Genomic DNA, 20,897 nt, shown 5'->3' with positions numbered 1-20,897 from the left:
CCATTGCTTCTTTCAGAGACTTGCATAGTCTACAAAAACTTTCAGAGACTTATAAGACTTATGTTTATTTGGTTCTATGTTTTCAAGAGAATCCATCAAGAGTGCACATTTAGTGACTTTCAGAGATTTATAAGATTTCTGTTTATTTGGTTTCTCATATTGTTCAATGTTCCATATAGACTATATAAAGAGTTTATATTGATATTGCATTGTTGTACTTGGTCATCATGTTGCCTTGGATATTACTGCAAATCCCACCAGCCAGGCCTCTCCAACACGGGCAGCATTCTCCACTGCCCCCCCCTTCTTTAGCCCCATCTAACATCCCCATAACCAAATCTGGTTTTATAACCAGCAATAAAAGACACAACAAGGCACGTCGGGGGCAGAGATGTCTCCTGGGGATTAGGGGAGGCCAAACAGAGCGATGATGTCACGGGCTGCAGGAAATGTCTTGTGGCCGCTGTAAAACGAGGTGATCGCCAAAGCTTGGCTTTTATTGGAGTGGGTGGGCATCATACCCACCTGCAGCTCCGTTTAAGAGCTAAACACACATCACTGGAAGACCTTGAAAACGTGACCTTCGGTTGTAACACTGAGCATTGCCAATAACTGAGCCCTGCTCAAAGTAAGCCCACTGAAATTAATGGACATGATGACTAACTTCAGTCAGTTTATTTCAATGGGTCTATTCTGGGTAATGTCTAGATGGATACAAGCTGACTCCTTTGTCAATCTACATGGGAAGATATCATTGTGTGTGTGTGCGTGTGTGTAAAGGTCCCCCTGACCATTAGATCCAGTTGCGGATGACTCTGGGGTTGCGCACTCATCTCGCTCTATAGGCTGAGGGAACCGGCATTTGTCCTCAGACAGTTTCCGGGTTATGACGCCGTTTACCTTCCTGCCACAGTGGTACCTATTTCTCTACTTGCATTTTGACATGCTTTCGGACTGCTAGGTGGGCAGGAGCTGGGACCGAACAATGGGAATTCACCCCGTTGCAGGGATCCGAACCGCTGACCTTCCGATCGGCAAGCCCTAGGCTCAGTGATTGAGACCACAGCGCCACCCACGTCTATATATATGTGTGTGTGTTATGATGGTATAAGATAAGATAGGTATCTCTTATACCAACATTACACACACACACACACACACACACACACACACAATCTTATACCAATTCGCATTTATTTGTCCATCTAGAATAGTGCTGCCAACTCTGACCAGCAGCTGCTGCCCAAAATCCCAGGCCAAAAGAGTCCTTTCACCTTGTCTGCAATCGAAAAATCCTTCGTTAATTAGGGGATGTCAGAGATTGAAAGTTCTGCACACAAAGCAAGTGACCTCCAACTAAGCTATGTTTTTCCCCTCCCAAGATTCTAGTCCTCATTGTGCTGAATGAAGGGCTGATTCTAAAACGTAGTAAAATGCCTTCTGCTAAGTCAAACCATGTAGCTCAGCAGTGTCTACACTGACTTGCAGCTGCTCTCCATGTTTTCAGACAGGGAGTGCCTTTCTAGAGATTCCGCTAGGGATTGAACCTGGCACCTTCTGCATGTAACAGAGCTACATCCCTTCCTTTAAGGAATTCTGGAAAAAGAGTTCACGGAAGTAACAAAGCCCAGGACACTTTCAACTAGCCATTTGTAGCTTAACAGAAAAACGAGACAGAATGAGCCAATATTTGCTTAAATGCGATCCTTGCTCCACTTTGGCCAAGCTTGAGTTTAAGAAAATATCAATGAAAACACCAGCTGGCGAGCCTTAAGTTAGTAAGAGGGAGCTCAGGAGTTTCACCCCTTCCCTCTTTGCCCCGCTTCACATCAGATGGGGGGGCCTGTCCTCCTTCGCCAGAGATTTTAAGGAGCCTTCACCCAGATCACCCATTTAATTCTTCCACAGCTCAGAGAAGCAAACAGCCAGCCTCCTTCCCTAGGAAGAACGCCGAGAGGTAACCCCGGGCCACTGGGCTTGGCTGCCTTCCCTAGGATCTCTCAGAGAGCAGCTCCTGACAGAGGCAGAGTTAGCAGCTGATTGACAAGCCCCTCTGGAGCTCCTTGCCAGGGAATGCCGCCCCTTCCCCTCGGCCGGCTCCAATTGCAATGCCTGGTTTCAGCGAGTTGTCGGTGGGACCGTCTCTGGGCGCCAACGGAGCTACTGGAATGTTGAAGACACCGGGGTCCTTTCTAATTAGATGTGTTGACGACCAATCAGGCCTAATTATTCCCAAGCTGCTCTTTGCTACAAATGAGATGCAGGTGCGAGAATTAATGTGACATGTGCATGTGCTTTCTCAGGTGGGGGGGGGGGAGATGAGGTTAAAATTTTGCCACCTATTCACTAATAATAATAATTTTTTTAAAAATTATTTATACCCTGCCAGAGCCGGGCTCAGGGTGGGTAAATTACAATAAAAACATAATGGGGGGGGGGGAACCAATTTAAAATACAGGTTAAAATGCAGCCTCATTTTGAAAGTAGCCCATAGATCAAAACCATAAGGGGAGGGAAACATAAGGGTAGTCTGAGGCCAAACAAAAGGCCAGGCGGAAAAGCTCTGTCTTGCAGGCCCTGTGGAAAGATGTCAAGTCCCGCAGGGCCCTGGTCTTTTGTGACAGAGCGTTCCACCAAGTCGGGGCCAGAACTGAAAACGTCCTGGCCCTAGTTGAGACCAATCTAACCACCTTGTGATTTGGGACCTCCAAAGTGTTGTCATTTGTGGACCTTAAGGTCCTCTGAGGGGCATACCAGGAAAGGTGGGCCCGTAGCTACGTGGGTCCTAGGCCACATAGGGCTTTAAAGGTCAAAACCAGCACCTTAAACCTGACCCCTGTACTCCACCGGGAGCCAGTGCAGTTGGTAAAGCACTGGATGAATGTGATCCCGCAGCAAGGACCCCATAAGGAGCCTCACCGCGGCATTCTGCACCCGCTGGAGTTCCTAGGGCAGCCCTGCGTAGAGCGAGTTACAATAATCAAGCCCGGAGGTGACCGTCACATGGATCACTGTGGCCAGATCAGGGCGAGAAAGGTAAGGGACCTACTACTTAATACGGTAGAGATGGAAAAATGCCACCTTTGCTGTGGCTGCAACCTGCACCTCCATGGAAAAGGAAACATCGAAGGTTATACCCAAGCTCTTGACAGAAGGTGCTGGCACTAACTGAGCCCCCGCAAGAGATGGGAGTTGGCCCCACAACCCCATGTCGTCCCGACTCAGCCAGACCTCTGTCTTCAAAGGATTTAACAGAAGCAGAGAGATGCACCTCTTCTGCCTCGGGGGAGGGGGGGAGAAGAAGAGAATCAGAGTTAGAAAGGTACCCTTGAGGGTCATCTAAGTCCAGGCATAGGCAAACTCAGCCCTCCAGATGTTTTGGGACTACAACTCCCACCATCCCTAGCTAACAGAACCAGTGGTCAGGGATGATGGGAGTTGTAGTCCCAAAACATCTGGAGGGCCGAGTTTGCCTATGCCTGATCTAGTCCAACCTGCTGCAATGCAGGACTCTCAACCAATGCTTCCATGACAGATGGCCACCCAACTTCTGAATTAGACAGAGAAGCTGGAAGAGGGAGACAGATCCCCTGCTGTGTGGTCCCGAAGAGACAGGGGGCTCGGTCAACACCCAGAAAAGTGAGGAAAGGAATAGCACAACCCCCATAGAATCTTCTGCCAGGATGTTGTCCTCAAAATTAAACTGCCCATGTGAATCTATGGTGCATCCACGCTTGCCATACTGTGGACAATTCTGGTCACCTCACTTCAAAAATGATATCGAGGAAGGTTCAGAAAAGGGCAGCCAAATCAATCAAGGGGATGGAGCGGTTCCCTTATGAGGAAAGGTCGCAGCATTGGGGACATTTTAGCATAGAGAAAAGGCGTGCAAGATACGACACGACAGATATGAAAAGCCATCCTCGATCTTTCTTGTGACTTGCGGACATCCAATGAAGATGAATGGTGGGAACTTCTATGGATAAAAGGAAGGACTTTTTCACGCAACGCACAGTTAAACTGTGTAACTCCCTTCCACAGGGTCCATGATGGCCACTAGCTTAAAAGGTAAAGGGACCCCTGATCATTAGGTCCAGTTGTGACCAATTCTGGGGTTGTGGCGCTCATCTCGCTTTATTGGCTGTGGGAGCCGGCGTACAGCTTCCGGGTCACGTGGCCAGCATGATGAAGCTGCTTCTGGCGAACCAGAGCAGCGCACGGAAATGCCGTTTACCTTCCCGCCGGAGTGGTACCTATTTATATACTTGAACTTTGGCGTGCTTTCAAACTGCTAAGTTGGCAGGAGCAGGGACCGAGCAACGGGAGCTCACCCCGTCGCGGGGATTCAAACCACCAACCTTCTGATCGGCAAGTCCTAGGCTCTGTGGTTTAACCCACAGCGCCACCCGTGTCCCTGGCCACTAGCTTGGATGACTTTAAAAGAGGATTGGACCAATTCATGGAAGAGGAGGAGGAGGAGGAGGAGGAGGAGGAGGAGGAGGAGGAGGGGGAGGAAAAGGCTATTGATGGCTACCAGCCACAATGGCTCCGCTCTGCCTCCATGGTCAGAGGCAGCAATGCTTCTGAATCTCAGTTGCTAGAAATTGCAGGTGGGGAGAGGGCTCTTATTCTTGGATCCTGCTTGTAGGCTTCTCTTTGGGGTGGCCAATGCAAAAACTGGAGGCTGGACCAGAGCCGGCACTGGGCCTGATCCACCTGCCAGGCTCTCCTTATGTTCTGATGACTCTTGCAGTAAAAACACCACAACAAAGAGAGCGGAAACAGACAGCCCACTTACTCTGCAGGTAAAAGACCCCAACTTTGTCACAGTCGGACAGCGGAATGTAGAGGACCATCTCGTAGCCTGGAGGCAGCCGGTCAGGGCCTTTTGTTCTCAAGAACATACGGGACATGTCTTCCAGGTCTGTGGGGATTCGATGCCCGAGACAGAGAGAGGAAAGGGTGGAGAGGAAAAGAAAAGAGAAATGCACATCAGGATTTGGGAATTTGTGATGAAAATCTTGGAATACATAGAGGTGGCAAAATTGACGGCGCTGATACAAATCTAGACTCCTTTAAAGACCAGGAACCCTTTTCTAGCCTATATAAAATGTTATTTCCCAAATGCAAGGATCATTTTGAAGTGCAAGAAAATAGCAGAATATATTAAGAAACATGTGAGAGAGGGTGAAATTAGGTAAGGCGGAACCTTAAGACACAATTGTATGTAATTTGAGTTACAAACATCAATGTCGGGTGAGGAGGAAGTCACTATTTTTGTTGAATTAGAATGTAATTGCTGAGTAACAAACGTAACTTTCTAGATTGGAAAAATAATAAAATACTGTTACGGGGGAAAAAACGGATTTCAGGATTCAGCAGACCCCCACCTACCATCCTTCGAGAAGACTTTGTCATCCTGGCAGTCCTCCTTTCCGGTATATGGATTTTCCGTATCGCAGTTCACCAGCAGAATGGCACCCTGCCCATCTGGACCCCACGTCCACACCGCCTGGAATGGCAACACTTTCACTGCATTTCGATGGCACTTTCATCTCCAAGGAGTTCAAGGTGGCTCTCCCTCTCGTCATTTAATCCCCACAACAACCGTGCGAGGTAGGCTAGGCTGAGAGGCAGTGACTGGGCCCAGGGTTACTCCAACATGTTTCATGGCTGAGTCCGGGGGGCTGGGGGCCAGATTTGAACCATTGTCTCTCCTGGGTCCAACACTCCAACCACTACATCACCACTGCCTCTTTAGCCAGCAGAATGGGGCAAAGCGTTTCCCCTTTTTGCTTTTCTCATTTGAACCAGTGCTAAGCCAATAAGATAAATTCTGTTTCCCCACTGCCCGCTGGACGTTCTCCATCAGTTAACTACAACCAATCTAGAACGCAGCTGACTGGGAGTGGCCGCCAGGACTGTCTAAACATTGGTCCTGAAAAACGTACATTGGCTTGTAGTAAGCTCCCCATTCAAAGTGTTGGCATTGACCTTGAAAGCCCTAAACGGCCTCGGCCCAGTATACCTGAAGGAGTGTCTCCACCTCCATCGTTCTGCCCGGACACTGAGGTCCAGCTCTGAGGACCTTCTGGAGGTTCCCTCCCTGCAAGAAGTAAGGGTGGTGTCCTCCCCGTCAGATATCAAGGAGATGAGTAACTATACAAAGCAGCACATTCTGCTCTTGCAGATTTGTGACCCAATTACTGTGGGTTCGTCAGTGAGTTTCTGCATGCATTGGCCTTCAATGATTTTTTAAAAAATCATTATTCTTATGGATAATTGTATCGTTTTACCTTTGAGGATTTCCCCCCCTTCTACAACCAAGCAATGTCCATTGTGAAATAAATAAGTAAATTTTAAAAATTTAATCAGTTGTCTCAGTGAGATTGACAATCATTTTGCAGAGCCTCCAAGTGTCCCTATTTTCCAGGGACAGTCCTGGATTTACAGAAGCTGTCCCAGTTTCCGATTTGATCTCGGACTGTCCCTCTTTTCCTTAGGACATCCCTTTTTCCATCAGGGAAATGTTGGAGGGTATGGAGTTAATAAGTAACTATACAACCTTTAGAAGATATCTGAAGGCGGTGCCCTGTATATGGAAGTTTAAAAAATATTTAATGTTTTATTATGTTTGTGTATACAGTGGTACCTCGATTCTCGAACGTAATCCGTTCCGGAAGATCGTTCAACTTCCAAAACGTTCGAAAACTGAGGCGCAAAGGGTTGTCTGCCAATTCAGTTGAGAAAATTGAAAAACATGCAGCGGAAGCCATTGGACTTCTGAGGCACGTGCAAAAATGGAAGTGTTTACTTCTGGGTTTTTGGCATTTGAAAACCAAAACGTTTGGCAACGGAGACATCCGAAAACCGAGGTACCACTGCATTTTGGAAGCTGCCCATAGTGGCTGAGGCTACCCAGTCAGATGAGCAGGGTACAAATAATAAAATTATTATTATTATTATTAGCCATTGGCCTGATCAGCATGGGGTTTTTCTGACGTTCTACTCCTAAACAGTGGCTGGGACACTCAGTGCCACTTTTCCTTGGGAGTCAGATTCTAAGGAAGGCTCTGTGTTGCAGTTCTGTTGGGCACAGCATTCTGCCCCGATTGACCCCAGGGTAGTAAGAGGCAATTTCCAAGGAGCGTTGCAGCCCAGAGGGATCGCTGCCTCACCTCAGCAGGGAGCCTGGAGGAATGGAGAGCCTCTGTGCCAAAGGACGGGTGGCAGGGCAGGGCAGAGCAGAGCGGGAGGCTCCCCTTTCGTACAGAGTGTCCCAGCCTTTCCATGGGAGCTTTTCATGGCAATTTAAATGCCTCGCAGGGCTGAGGGCTAACCCCATTTGACTCCGTCCTGTGCCCCCACCTCCCCGGACGGCTGGTTGGAAAGGAGAGCTGTCCCGTTTCCGCAAGGCTTTGGGGACAGAAGCACACAACCGGGATCAGGCATTGCAGGTGGGCACTAAGGAGGCAGATGACCCAGTCCTGAAAGTTAAGATATTACAAGGAAGCTGCCTTTCACCAGGTCAGACCACTGGTCCATGCATCAGTACAGTCTACTCTGACTGGCAGCAGCTCTCCAGGATTTCAGGCAGATTTCAGCATTCGGATTTCAGAGAGGAGAGCTTAGTGTCACGAAGAAGAGCTTCAAATGATCTGCTTCCATCCTAGGAAGCCAAGGGCCAGCTCTGTGCCGGGCCCAGCAAGTGACCTTAGTCCGGCCATCACCCACCTGGGTGCCTCTTGAGCTGTGATGAACTATAACACCCATCAGGCACAGAGAGAGTGTTTCCGGTGGCACTGGATGGTGGGAGTTGTGATTCCAAACAGGCGGAGAGCATCAGGCTCAGTGCTTTTTTTCCTGGGGGGACGCAGGGGTATGCAAACCCCTAAACATTTGGTAATCTAAGTTTGGCCTCATTGAGGGGCAATAATTCAATATGAGTAGGAAAATGAGAGTACCCCATAACATTTCTTTAGGGAAAAAAGCACTGATCAGGCTGGTGAAGGGATTGAAAGCTGGGTTACCCCCCCCCCCGGCATTTATTTTTTTAAATCTCTTCACCACATCTTTGCAAACCTCTATACAAACAAAAGCAGGAGGAAATGTTCACCTTTTTGGGGTGGTTCTTCTCCACCACCCCATCGCGGTCAGCATCGACATCCAGAGAAATCTCTAGAAAAATACAAAAGTCAAGTCAGCAAGCCCTTCCCACTTTGTGGCATATCAGGGACATTTCCTGAGCACCGCAACCCCAGAGTCGTCCACAACTGGACCTAACGGTCAGGGGTACCTTTACCTTTACTTAGAGAGAAAAGCCAGATATTGGGTAGTTTCCCAGTTTCCTGATCCATCTATAACAGTTCCATGCTACTACTGTGCTTTCCCCCCTAATATCCCACCCTTCATGGATCTGAATGATGGGCTTATTTAAAAACCTAGGAAGCTGCCTTCTGATGTGCCAGAGCTCTGGTCCACCTACCCCTGCAGTGTCTACACTGGCTGGCAGCAGCTTCTCCAGGGCTTCAGACAGGGAGTCTTTCCCCAGCTCTACCTGGAGATGGTGCTGGGGATTGAACCCAGAACCTTCTGCATGCAAAGCAGGTGCTGCACCACCGAGCTACTGCCTCCTGCTAAAAATAATGCAAGGCGCTAGTCCTCAAGGAGCACGCAGAAAAGGGAGCAAGCTTGTTTTCTGCTGCTCCAGAGGGCAGGACCCAAATGGATGGATTCAAATGAGGATATTCCGACTAAACCTTAGCTGTGGAATGGACTCCCTCAGAAGGTGGTGGACTCTTCCGCTGGAGGTTTTTAAGCAGAGGTTGGAAGGCCATCTGTCATGGATGCTTCAGTTGGGATTCCTGCATTGCAGGGGGTTGGACTAGATGACCCTCGGGGATCCCTTCCTACTCTACAATTCTATGATTCTAAAAGTAAGTAGGGACACGGGTGGAACTGTGGTCTAAACCACAGAGCCTAGGACTTGCCAATCAGAAGATCAGCTGTTCAAATCCCACCGTTGCTCGGTCCCTGCCCCTGCCAACCTAGCAGTTCAAAAGCACGTCAAAGTGAAAGTAGATAAATAGGTACCGCTCCAGGGGGGAAGGTAAACGGCATTTCCGTGCGCTGCTCTGGTTTGCCAGAAGCAGCTTAGTCATGCTGGCCACATGACCTGGAAGCTGTACGCTGGCTCCCTCTGCCAATAAAGCGAGATGAGCACCGCAACCCCAGAATCGGTCACGACTGGACTTAATGGTCAGGGGTCCCTTTACCTTTAAGAGTAAGTAACAAAGCTTGTGTGTGTGTGTGTGTGGTAAGACAGTCCTCACTAGCCTGGCTCAAGAGTCCAGTAACATACACCCCACCCACCCACCCACCTTTCAAGGCGGGCCAACTATCCGGTTTCCCGACGGCATCTGGACCCATCATGTGAGACAACCCCGGCATTGCTGGAGAGCTGTTTTCGCTGCTGCCTTGGAGACCAGAGGGACAACGCTTACAGCTACGGTTTCTCTGGAGCGACGGCCACAAGAGCCAGCACAGCTGGGGTGGAAGGAGCTCCCTGCTTTCACAAAAAAGGCCAGAGCAAAATGAATGCAGCCGTACCTTGGTTTTCAAACTCCTTGTGACTCGAACGTTTTGGCTCCCGAACATTGCACACCCGGAAGTGAGCGTTCCGGTGTGCAAACCTTTTTCAGAAGCTGAATGTGCTCCTGCAGCCAATCGGAATCCGCACCTTGGTTTTCGAACATTTTCGGAAGTCAAATGGACTTCCAGAACGGATTCCGTTCAAGAACAAAGGTACAGCTGTAGATAAAAATTGCTCCACCGCCTCCACAACCAGCACTGGTAGGTTCTTTCAGATGCAGCCAGGAATTCCAGGGTGCCAGCTCAGAGTTGTTTTGTTTAGCAAGAGTTTAAAACCGCTTGATAGAAGCATAGCGTAAGATCCTAAAAACAGCCTGCAGGATCAGGCCGATGGCCCATCTAACGCAGCATCCTGTTCTCACACTCGACGGCCAGATACCCCCATAGGAAGTCTGCAAACAGGACCCAAGCACAAGAACCCTCTGCCCTCCAGCAACTGGGATTCAGAAGAATGGCAGCCTCTGACAGTGGAAGTTTCTTAGCTGTGTCAGACGACAATTCCTTGGTGGGGAGACAAAAGCTGCCTCTTTGCAGAGGACACCAAACTGGGAGGGGTAGCTAATGCCGCAGAAGACAGAATCAGGATTCCAAATGACCGTAACAGATTGGAGAACTGGGTCCAAATTAACAAAATGAATTTCAACAGGGACAGATGTAAGGTTCTGCACTTAGGCAGGAAGAACTGAATGCACAAATGTAAGATGGGCTTGCCAGTAGTATATGTGAAAAGGATCTAGCGGTCTTAGTGGACCACAAGCTTAACATGACAGTGTGTTGCAGCAGCAAAAAAAGCTTATGCTATTCTAGGTTGCATCAACAGAAGTCTAGGGTCCCGATGTAATCGTACCACTCTGTTGTGCCTTGGTCAGACTACACCTGGAATACTGTGTCCAATACTGGGCACAATAATTTAAGAAGGATATTGACAAACTGGAATCCGTGCAGAGGAGGGCAACCAAGATGATCAAGCGTCTGGAAACCAAGCCAGATGAGGAATGGTTGACGGATCTGGGTATGTTTAGCGCGGAAAAGAGGAGACAGAGGTGACAGGATAGCTGTCTCTCAAATATCTCAACATCAGGAATAACTTTCTGACAGCAAGACCTTTAGAAAGTGAAACGGAGTGCCTTGGGAGGTTGTGGACACTCCTTCGCTGGAGGTTTCTAAGCAGATTTTGGAAGGCCATCTGGTCCTTCCCTACTCTATGATCCTAGGGGGAAAGACAGAGAAAGAGAGGGGGAAAGCACATCTTCATACTTACCAATTCCTGTCAGGAAAACACCAGCTTGGTCAATGGGGTGGCCTCCATTCTCACCATAGTAGCCCACAGTTACCTGAGGAAGGAAAGAAGGTACAATGCAGAGTTAAAGTTTTGAAAAGCCAAAGAGACAACCTAGAACTATATTGACAAGCTGGGAGATTTGCAGAGGAGGGTGACCAAGATGATGATGGTCTGGAAACCAATCCTTATGAGGAATGGTCGAAGGAGTTGGGTATGTTTAGACTCGAGGAGACTGAGAGGAGATACGATAGCCATCTTCAGCTATCTTAAGGGCTGTCCCATGGAAGAGGGAACATTGCTTGTTTTCTCCTGTTCTGGAGGGTAGGATCCAAACCAATAAATTCAAGTTACAATAAATGAACAACTTTCTGACACCAAGAGCTGTTCGACAGCACAATGGCCTCCCTCGGAAGGTGGTCGATTCCCCTTCCTTGGCAGTTTTAAAGCAAAGGTTGGGTGGCCATCTGTGATTCCTGCATTGCAGGGGGTTGGACTAGATGATGCTCAGGGTTCCTTCCAACGCTACAATCCTATGAAATGGAAAAGGGATCCAAGGATACGTTGTGCCAGGTAAGGGTCAGCTGCATGTTCACCGCCAGTCCTTCCTAGCTTAGAGCTCTGCAGTCTCTATGCCAGGAAAATAACTGCCTGCCTTGGTATTTTTGAGGATGCAGCTTGCAGCATTAGGGGACTGGCACAAAACCACAGCCCTTGCCACACACGGCCCCTTTAGAGACACCAAGAGTGATTTCAGTTTTGCAATCAGCTGGAAGCAGAACTGAAACAATAGATTCACATGACCCTACACGTTTGCCCCACACAACTGCCAAGAAACTGGTGCATGTTTACTCAGCGGCAGCTGATGCTCCCTAAAAGGTGAATTTAAACTGCAGTGTTTGCATTTGTTCAGCAAAGGCCCCCATCTCTGCCTCACCATGTGCCTGCCTGCTTGGTACCTGTCCTGATTAAGCTGTACATTTGTAAATAAAAATCCTGCAAGTCCTGATCCAGTGGTGCCACACAAGACGAATGCCTCGCAAGACGGAAAACCCGCTAGACGAAAGGGTTTTCCGTTTTGGAGGCGCTTCGCAAAACAAATTTCCCTATGGGCTTGCTCCGCAAGACGAAAATGTCTTGCGAGTTCCTGTGGCTCCCCCCACCCTTTTCCTAAGCCGCTAAGCCGCTTATCAGCTGATCCACTAAAAGCCGCTAAACCGCTAATAGCGCTAATCCGCTAAGCTGTCAATGGGCTTGCTTCGCAAGACAAAAAAACTGCTAGACGAAGAGCCTCACGGAACAGATTAATTTCGTCTTGCGAGGCACCACTGTACTTGTAGAATACAGCGGTACTTCGGGTTAAGAACTTAATGCATTCTGGAGGTCCGTTCTTAACCTGAAACTGTTCTTAACCTGAAGCACCATTTTAGCTAATGGGGCCTCCTGCTGGAGCACTATTCCTGTTCTCATCCTGAAGCAAAGTTCTTAACCCGGGGTACTATTTCTGTGTTAGCGGAGTCTGTAACCTGAAGCGTATGTAACCTGAGGTACCACTGTAACAGAATTGTAGAGTGGGAAGGGAATCCAAAGGGCCATCTAGTCAAAGCCTTTGCAGTGCAGTAATCACAGCTAAAGAACTAGGAGCTCAGGGAAGTAACGAGTGTGGGAATGTCTCTTACTTTGTTGTCGTTGGCCTCGGTGCTGGGACGCGTCATCTGTATACTTAAGGTGGTCTTGGGGTCCAGAGGCCACTGCTTTCCGCCATTGGCAGGGGCATGCTCTGATTGGCCGTCGCTGATGATTTCGACCTCGACATCATCTGAGTGCTTCACAGCGAATGTGACTGCGTCGGCAGGAGCTGCTCTGTAAGGGAGCAGGCGGAAGGAGAGTGGTGATGTGAAACTGGGTGTTTGCAGATCCAGCACTGAACCCTGAAATTCCCCCAGTCTTTGCCCCAGAGAGCCTACAATCTACATTTGCATTGACTTCATTCTCTGGTCACAGCCACAACATTGCCCAAGCTTTGATTCTCCTCTTCTTCCTCCATCTTTTCCCCCCGGGAAGCACCTGGAACCCCCAGAGTCTCTTGCTTCTTGCTGCTTGGGGTGGTGCACAACAGGAAGACTCCAGTCCTCATGGTTTTGAAGGGTGAGTCGATTTAAATAAGAACAGAGGAAGCTGCCTTATTACTGGGCCAGCCCATCAGTCTACCTAGCACATGACTGACTGACTGACTGACTGACTTCACTGACCAGCAGAAACAGCTCTCCAGCTGGACTGGTGACTGGGAGCGGTCGCCAAGACCATATAACACTGGTCCTGAAAGACCTACATTGGCTCCCAGTACATTTCTGAGCACAATTTAAAGTGTTGGTGCTGACCTTGAAAGCCCTAAACAGCCTTGGCCCTGTGTACCTGAAGGAGCATCTCCACCCCCATTGTTCAGCCTGGACACTGAGGTCCAGTTCCGAGGGCTTTCTGGCAGTTCCCTCCCTGAGAGAAGTGAGATTACAGGGAACCAGGCAGAGGGCCTTCTCAGTAGTGGCGCCCACCCTGTGGAACGCCCTCCCATCAGTTGTCAAGGAAATAAACAACTATCTGACTTTTAGAAGACATCTGAAGGCAGCCCTGCTTAGGGAAGTTTTTAATGTTTGATTGTGTTTTAAATATTCTGTTCGGAGCCACTCAGAGTGGCTGGGGAAACCCTGCCAGATGGGCAGGGTATACATAATAAATTATTAGTTGTTATTATTGTTGTTGTTGTTAGAGACAGGAAGTCTTTAGACCCTCTGAAGGATCAAACCTGGGACCTTCCACCTGCAACCAAGTGCTCTCCCACATGAGCCATGGTCTTTTCTTTAAAAATAAAGCAAGCTTCTAGTCCTCATTGTTCTGACAGAAGGCTGATTTAAACAGGAGTATAGAAAGAGACTCTCGGTCCATCTCATCTAGTGTTGTCTACACTGACCTGCAGCTTTCCCCACTGCGCCTCCTTTCATCCTCCACTCGCCAGCTCTGTCAGCTGGCATGGAAGGAGCAATCCTACTCTGGGAGAACTCAACCCTTGAAAAAGAGAGCGAATTTAATCTTGCACACATGTGCTGGAAAAGACTCCAAGCCAGGAGAGCCAAAGATGTCTCTGTTAGTGGGAGAGATTTACTGCCACCATAGCTGTACGGTCCGCAGCAGATTTCGCATGATGTGCAGAGCTCCGCCTCTTTCCTCGCCCTTTCCTAGATATACCTGGCGACAGTGTGAGAAACTCAGATATATAAGCTGGGTTCCGAATGGCTCCTTAAACCAGAGTTACAGTTGCCAAAACAGAATGCCTGCTTGCCATTTTTTTTCGGCCAGACAGCTCTAAAGTCACATTTTTCAGTACAGTGGTACCTCGGGTTAAGTACTTAATTCATTCCGGAAGTCCGTACTTAACCTGAAACTGTTCTTAAACTGAAGCACCCACTTTAGCTAATGGGGCCTGCTGCTGCCGCCGCACCGCTGGAGCCCGATTTCTGTTCTTATCCTGAAGCAAAGTTCTTAACATAAAGCACTATTTCTGGATTAGTGGAATCTGTAACCTGAAGCGTATGTAACCCAAGGTACCACTGTATTACTTTTTGGTTCTACACGATTGTGTTGCTAGTTTGTGAAAACAGGCAAGATCCAAGGTTCCCCAGGCATGCACCTCCAGATTGTGCTATCCTGGAGCCCTGGCATCTGCACTTGGTTGCAAGTTGCTGATAGCCAGGTGCAAAATGCTCCTGGTGACTCCTGAAGCTTCAAGAGAGGCAGCATATGGACTCCAGCCCTCCTACCCGCAATAGAAACTGTAATAAACAAAAATCTGCCCTTATTCCCTTATGGGGGACACAAGAGCCCTTACAGAGTCCTTTGTAGGTTCTTCATCAGTCGGAGGAAAGATCAGAGGCCAACCAGAGACTATTGAGAAGCAAAGCAGCTGGTAAGCCTGATCTTTTATTGAACTGTTGCAACAGGGCGCTCCCCTCACCCGCAGGAAAGGAGGACCACCCAGAACAAAGGTGTGCCCGCCCTTATATAGACATTTTAAATTGCCCGCCCTGGAGTCCAAGACCACCCCCAGATACATCATACCTACATCACAGAAGGGTTGTAGCCAAAGCCCACCCCCCAGAAACAGCATACCCACATCACAGAAAGGGCGGGCTAAAGCAGAAATCTGAGTGTGTTGCATACCTCCTGTATGGCAGGTTATCTGTTAATGCTTACTTGATTGGATACCCTGGGGAGCCTGACCAGTCTTTTGTAATGATTAAGTACTTAGTTCCTGAGGCAGGTCACAGGCTCACCCTATTCATACACAGACATACCCTTAAGACAGGATTTGTGAAGGAAAAGACAATGGGGAAGCTTTTCCATTTTCCTTCGACCTTGCAGAGAAATTTTTGAGGTCAATGTGGGAGGGACAAAATGGTTTCAGGACTTTTTCTGTGGGGTTTCAGACATGTGGTTTATATATGCTGTTATGAACATTTATTATATATATAAGACCTTAATTTTTTTATTTCAAAACATACACCAACAACATAGAAATCCCGCATTGGTCCAAATATAAGCCGCACCTGAATAGAAGCCACACCTTTAAAATTGGGGGGGGGGGGGAGAAAAAGAAAAAATACCCAAATATAAAGAATCTGAAGAAGTGTGCATGCACACGAAAGCTCATACCAAGAACTGACTTAGTTGGTCTTTAAGGTGCTACTGGAAGGAATTTGTTTTGTTTTGACTATGGCAGACCAACACGGCTACCTATCTGTACCCAAATATAAGCAGTTCCATTCCTTGCTGCTCCTGACTGAATACTGGGGGGTGGGAGCCATGCTGCATTGCCGGAGCCCCACACTCCTGGCTGCATACCATAAGGTCATGAATATAAGCCGCACTTTAACTTTTCACAGTTGGAATTTGGGGGGAAAGTCAGGCTTATATTCGGGCCAATACGGTAATATTGAATTTCTTATCATACCTGGGGTCCCTTCCAACTCTACAATTATATGATTCCAATAATATGCCAGTTACTTATTGTGTTTTTCTCTCTCTCTCTCTCTCCCCCACTCCCCCAGTTCTCCTTTGGATTGCTTTGAGGGACACATTCCTTGTCTGATAGACAGCCTCTCCTTGCAAGACTTGAGATTTCAACTCTTCCTGGGCCCTGCCAAACCTGAGCTACGACCCTCAAAGCAAGGACCCTCGCTCTGCTACAAATCGGGACAAGCTTGTGTTGAACGTGAACCGCCAGACGACACAGGTTTAAGAAAATACGATCTCCGAAGAATGCGATTATCATCGTTAAGCGTCCAGATTTCTACGCACCCCAGCCTCAGGTTTGCTTCTGTAGTGCAGCTTCAAGGTCAGGGGAAGTAACCTGAACCCCTTCCTCTTTTGGATCTTTGGTGGCTGGCTGACCCACCCACTTCACCCTTTTGGGAGCCATTGCATAACACCCCTAAGCTTCCCACATCTATTTTTAAATGCTGCGTCAACTAGACCCCTGACAGCGGCAGCTGGATTCTGCATTAGCAAGGGACCCGAGTGCCAGCACCAGCCCACTGCAACTCCTTGACGGGAGGAGAGGGGCAGCAGCAGCAGTTGACACAGCAGATTGAAGCTGATAATGAGAAACCCCAGGGCAGTTGGAACCTGCTGCTTGCAGCACACAGCTTCCTCCTTGGTTACACCCAGGACTGACGTCCTGTCGACATGCCCCAAAAGCTCTGGGCAGTTGACATCCTAGCCCTGCTCTCTGAAAAGCCAAAAAAAAAAAAAAAAGTAATTTCAGATGCCACCCAGAATCTTCCCCAATATATCACACATAAACAAAAGAAATCAGAGTATTTTTTTAAAAGGATTTGCATTCATTCAACTACATTCCCAAACGGGCACCAAAACTGTATTAAAGATGCTCTTTGCACGACCTTCGATCTGACCTATGCAATCAAAGCAGATCCTTTATGATTTGCACTCAATGCACAAACACATATAAAATGCAATTTTAAAAATGCTGGAAATGCTGCCAGAGGGGGTTGAAGCTGGGCACACTGAGCTGCAACCCTTGCCATAAAATTGAACAAAATTCCAGTCCCCATGGTTCTGAACGCAGGGCTAACTAAGAAGCTACTTTTCAGTGAGTCAGACTGTTGGTCCATCTAGCCCAGCACTGTCTTCTCTGGCAGGCAGCGATGCTCCAGGGTTTCAGACTCAGGGGGTCTCTCTCAAGATGTGCCTGGAGATGCCAAGGAATTGAACCTGGAACCTTCTGCATGCAAGGCAGATGTCCTGTCCCTGAGCTATGACCATGCCCCCGGCCAGCAAAACGTAATAAAGATTAACCACAGAAGTCTGGGTGTTTTTAGTATCGGAAAGGGAGAAAAATTATCCTGCAGAGACAAGCATTCTTTAAAGCCCTCTGAATTCCACTTTCAATGGCATAACTGACTTGGCAACTCCACTGCTTAAAACACACACACACAGATCACACAAAGGGTGACGGTGCCATCTGCAAATGCCCCTGGCAGAAAGCCTGGCATAAACGCCTCATTCAGCGAGCAGGACAATGGACAATCAGCTGCAAACAAGCATTTGCAGTGACAGGGGAGGCTTACAAAGGATTACTCTGGATGGATGACCGTTCAAAAATACAGACAGGCAATGGGTAAAGGGGCATCTCAATACAGCTCAGCCCCCAGAGCCAGTTTTCAAAGCAAGGGAGGGGACCTCGAAACAAACAGCTAACGAAACAGACCTCTGAACATGTGCAAACTGCCCGCTATTCCTAGCCACCAAACAACCAGACTACCAGCTTCTACATCTAGGATTTGGGATGAGAGGTTACAGAGCATAGATTTCAAGGCAACCTTGAGCCCCGATGTCTCTTCCCCAGTCTTAGAAACTTAGGTATATACGGTAAGCTAGGCACCAAATGGCGCCTTAAACCAAGGTTGCAGTAGCCAAAATGGAATGTCTAGTTGCAAGTTTGGGGCAAGATGGCTCCTATTTTTCAAACGATGGACTGACTGTGATTGATTCTCAGTTAAACATCTGGCTAGTTAAGGTGACCATCTTGAGCTAGGTTAAGAACTTTGGTTCCTGAAATTCATTCTGACTGCACAGATAAAGTAGAACAACAGATAGAATTCTACAGGACAGAGCATTAGTGTGAGAAAACAGTCAAGATCCAAGCATCCCCAGGCATGCAGATGGTAGAGATGTCAGGCGCCATCCTGGCTTGGTTGCAAGTGGCCGACAGCCAGGTGCAAAATGCACCTGAAGTTCCCCACTTAGATGTAAAATGGTAATCTGAGCTTGTGCAAAACGCTTTTCTAGAGCCACTGAATGTTAAATGCTTTGAAGTCCTAGGACTGGAGGTTGCCCATCCTTGCATTAGAAGGCAAAGTGGTGATGGAGGTAGCTAGGGGCAGTGAAGACCAGCGAGGGCTTAGTTCAGAGATGGGGAGCTTGTGGTTTTCAAGGTGTTGCTAGACTCCCAACTCCAGCCAGCCTAGTCTATAGTCAGGGATGACGACAAGGATGGTGGTAACTAGGGGCAGTAAAGGCAAGTGAGGGTCTAGTTTGCGGATGGGGAACCCAACACCCTTCAGGTGCTATTGGACCCCAGTTCCCAGCAGCCAGTCTGGCCAACAGTAACCAGGGATGATGAGACATTAAAGCTGCCCACCTCTGCCTTTGGAAAGGCAGATTGGCAATGGAGGTAGCCAGAGGCAGTGAAGGCAAGTAGGGACCCGATGGCCCTGCAGACAATGCTGGTGGCGCTGTGGGTTAAACCACAGATCCTAGGACTTGCCGATCAGAAGGTCGGCAGTTCGAATCCCCGCGACGGGGTGAGCTCCCGTTGCTCGGTCCCTGATCCTGCCAACCTAGCAGTTCGAAAGCATGTCAAAGTGCAAGTAGATAAATAGGTACCACTCTGGCAGGAAGGTGGATGGCGTTTCTGTGCGCTGCTCTGGTTCATCAGAAGCGGCTTAGTCATGCTGGCCACATGACCCAGAAGCTGTACGCCGGCTTCCTCGGCCAAGAAAGCGAGATGAGAACGGCAACCCCAGAGTTGGTCACGACTGGACCTAATGGTCAGGGGTCCCTTTACCTTTATCTCTGATAAGCCTCAGCAACCAGTTTGGTTAATGGTCCAAGGATGGGAGGTAGAGGGCCACAGGTTCCCCATCGTTATGTTAGAAAACGGCAGAGCAGTGATGGAGGTAGCCAAGAGCATTGATGGCAAGTGATGACCCTCCAAGTATTATTTCTGGATTTCAACTCCCAGCAGCCAGCCCAGTCAACCGTCAGGGATCGTGGGAGTTTTAGTCTAACAACATTCATAGAATCATAGGCTTGTAGAGTTGGAAGAGAACTCAAAGGTCATCTAATCCAACCCCCTACAATGCAGGAATCTCAGCTAAAGCATCCAGGAGGATGTTTGGTTTGAAAGTGTCACCTTTACAATGGCACACAAACAATGTTTGCCATTGCAGGTAAAAGAGCTCTGGAATCTGAACTAAAGAGTGTCACTGGATGCATCCTGTGCTGGGAGTACACCCCGCTGAACACAGTGGGATTTACTCAGGAGGAAAACATGCCCAGGATTGTGCTCCTTTGCATGTTAGAATTTAACAGCGGAACCAAGCCCAAGGCTCTGTTCTGCTCCTGAAATGTACAACCTTACACCCTAAAGGAGGCGCAACCCCTGAGCATATGCAGAGTGTTGCTCTCTTACCACAGACCCTCATACACCCGGCACCAACGGGCTTGTCATTTCCAGGCGGTTCAAAGACATGAAAAGCATGCTGGAGTCTGGAAAGCCTAAGGGGTTTTAAATATATATATATCCTGTATATATATTTGTCATTGAAACCTCTGTGCTGAAGACAGGGCTCTTGACAGCCCTCCCTCATCAGAGACAGAGATGACAGGTCACTCTCTCCATCTCTGGCACCCACTCACGACACCAAGAAACCCCTTACTTGAGCAGGAATTTGAAGGATTGAGATCTAATCTCAACACTCCCATGCTCGGGGAAAGGAATCCCGGGTTGACCTCAAACAGCTGCTTGGGGTGGCTGAGCTGACCACAGGAGAAGTTTTGCCACAGGGAGTAAAGGAGTAAAGGAAAGTGGATAATGGGGGAAAGATGTAAGTAAGGGGAGCCTGTTGGATGAGGCCAGGGGCCCATCTAGACCAGCATCCTGTGGCCCAAACCCACAAGCAGGATTCAAAAACAAGAGCAACTCTCTCTCCTCCTGCCGTTTCAAGTAACTGGGATTCAGAAGCATGGCTGCGTCTGAATGTGGAGGACAGAGCAAAACCATCGGGTCTAGTAGTCGTCAATAACCCCCTTTTCCATGAGGAGGGGGGGGGAATCAGAGCCCCATCCTAGTATGTATAGGAGGTGTCCTGGTGCTGAAAACCACAGCTAAGACTCCAAGGCAAAGCAGGCTCCAGTTTTTCAGGAAAGATCACTCTTCCGTGGAAAAATACAGCAGGGGGATCTCCCCAATGAGCCGCCGGTGGAGGAATCAGCAGAACTGCAGGTTAACACAGGATGCTGCGTCACACCAAACATGAAGGTGGCTATCAAAAACCATAGGCTGTAGCAAGTTCCATTCCTGCTCAAAGAGCAGACCAATTGAAGTCAACGGACATGGCTAACTCAGCTCCAATGGGCCTGTTCTGAGTAATACTTAGCTGGCTAACAGCTGAATATACAAGGCGTCAGGTGTGAGCAAGGCATGCTTCGCAGTGGCGTAGCGTGGGGTTGCAGGGGGGCCGGCCGCACAGGGCGCAACATCTGGTGGGGGGGCGCAGGCTCGGGTGCAGGCTGTAGCAGAGCCCCATGTCTCGCGGAACCGACGAGCTGTGCATGCGTCCGGGCTGAAGGCATCCGGCAGGCAGCGGCTCTCAGTGCTCCCCGCGGTCTC

At 48.7% G+C, this 20,897-nt stretch overlaps 1 protein-coding gene across 2 annotated transcripts in view; it reads right to left on the bottom strand.

The window, feature by feature from the left end:
* The window catches only part of LOC309346800 (protein-arginine deiminase type-2-like), a 72,063-nt gene that overhangs the window by 31,806 nt on the left and 19,360 nt on the right, over window positions 1–20,897 (bottom strand). For both annotated transcript variants that reach the window (XM_081871002.1, XM_081871001.1), the window contains exons 2-6: window positions 12,610–12,793; window positions 10,913–10,985; window positions 8,117–8,178; window positions 5,395–5,512; window positions 4,799–4,924 (exon numbers count right to left, since the gene is read on the bottom strand). In XM_081871002.1, coding sequence (XP_081727128.1) covers window positions 4,799–4,924; window positions 5,395–5,512; window positions 8,117–8,178; window positions 10,913–10,985; window positions 12,610–12,793 — 563 coding nt within the window. The remainder of the gene's footprint in view (window positions 1–4,798; window positions 4,925–5,394; window positions 5,513–8,116; window positions 8,179–10,912; window positions 10,986–12,609; window positions 12,794–20,897) is intronic.

Source organism: Podarcis erhardii (genome assembly GCF_964252035.2).
Source record: "Podarcis erhardii genome assembly, chromosome: 7".
Classification (NCBI taxonomy): domain Eukaryota; kingdom Metazoa; phylum Chordata; class Lepidosauria; order Squamata; family Lacertidae; genus Podarcis; species Podarcis erhardii.
The sequence above is the reverse complement of the archived record's forward strand: the minus strand, read 5'-3'. Positions and strand labels throughout refer to the sequence as shown.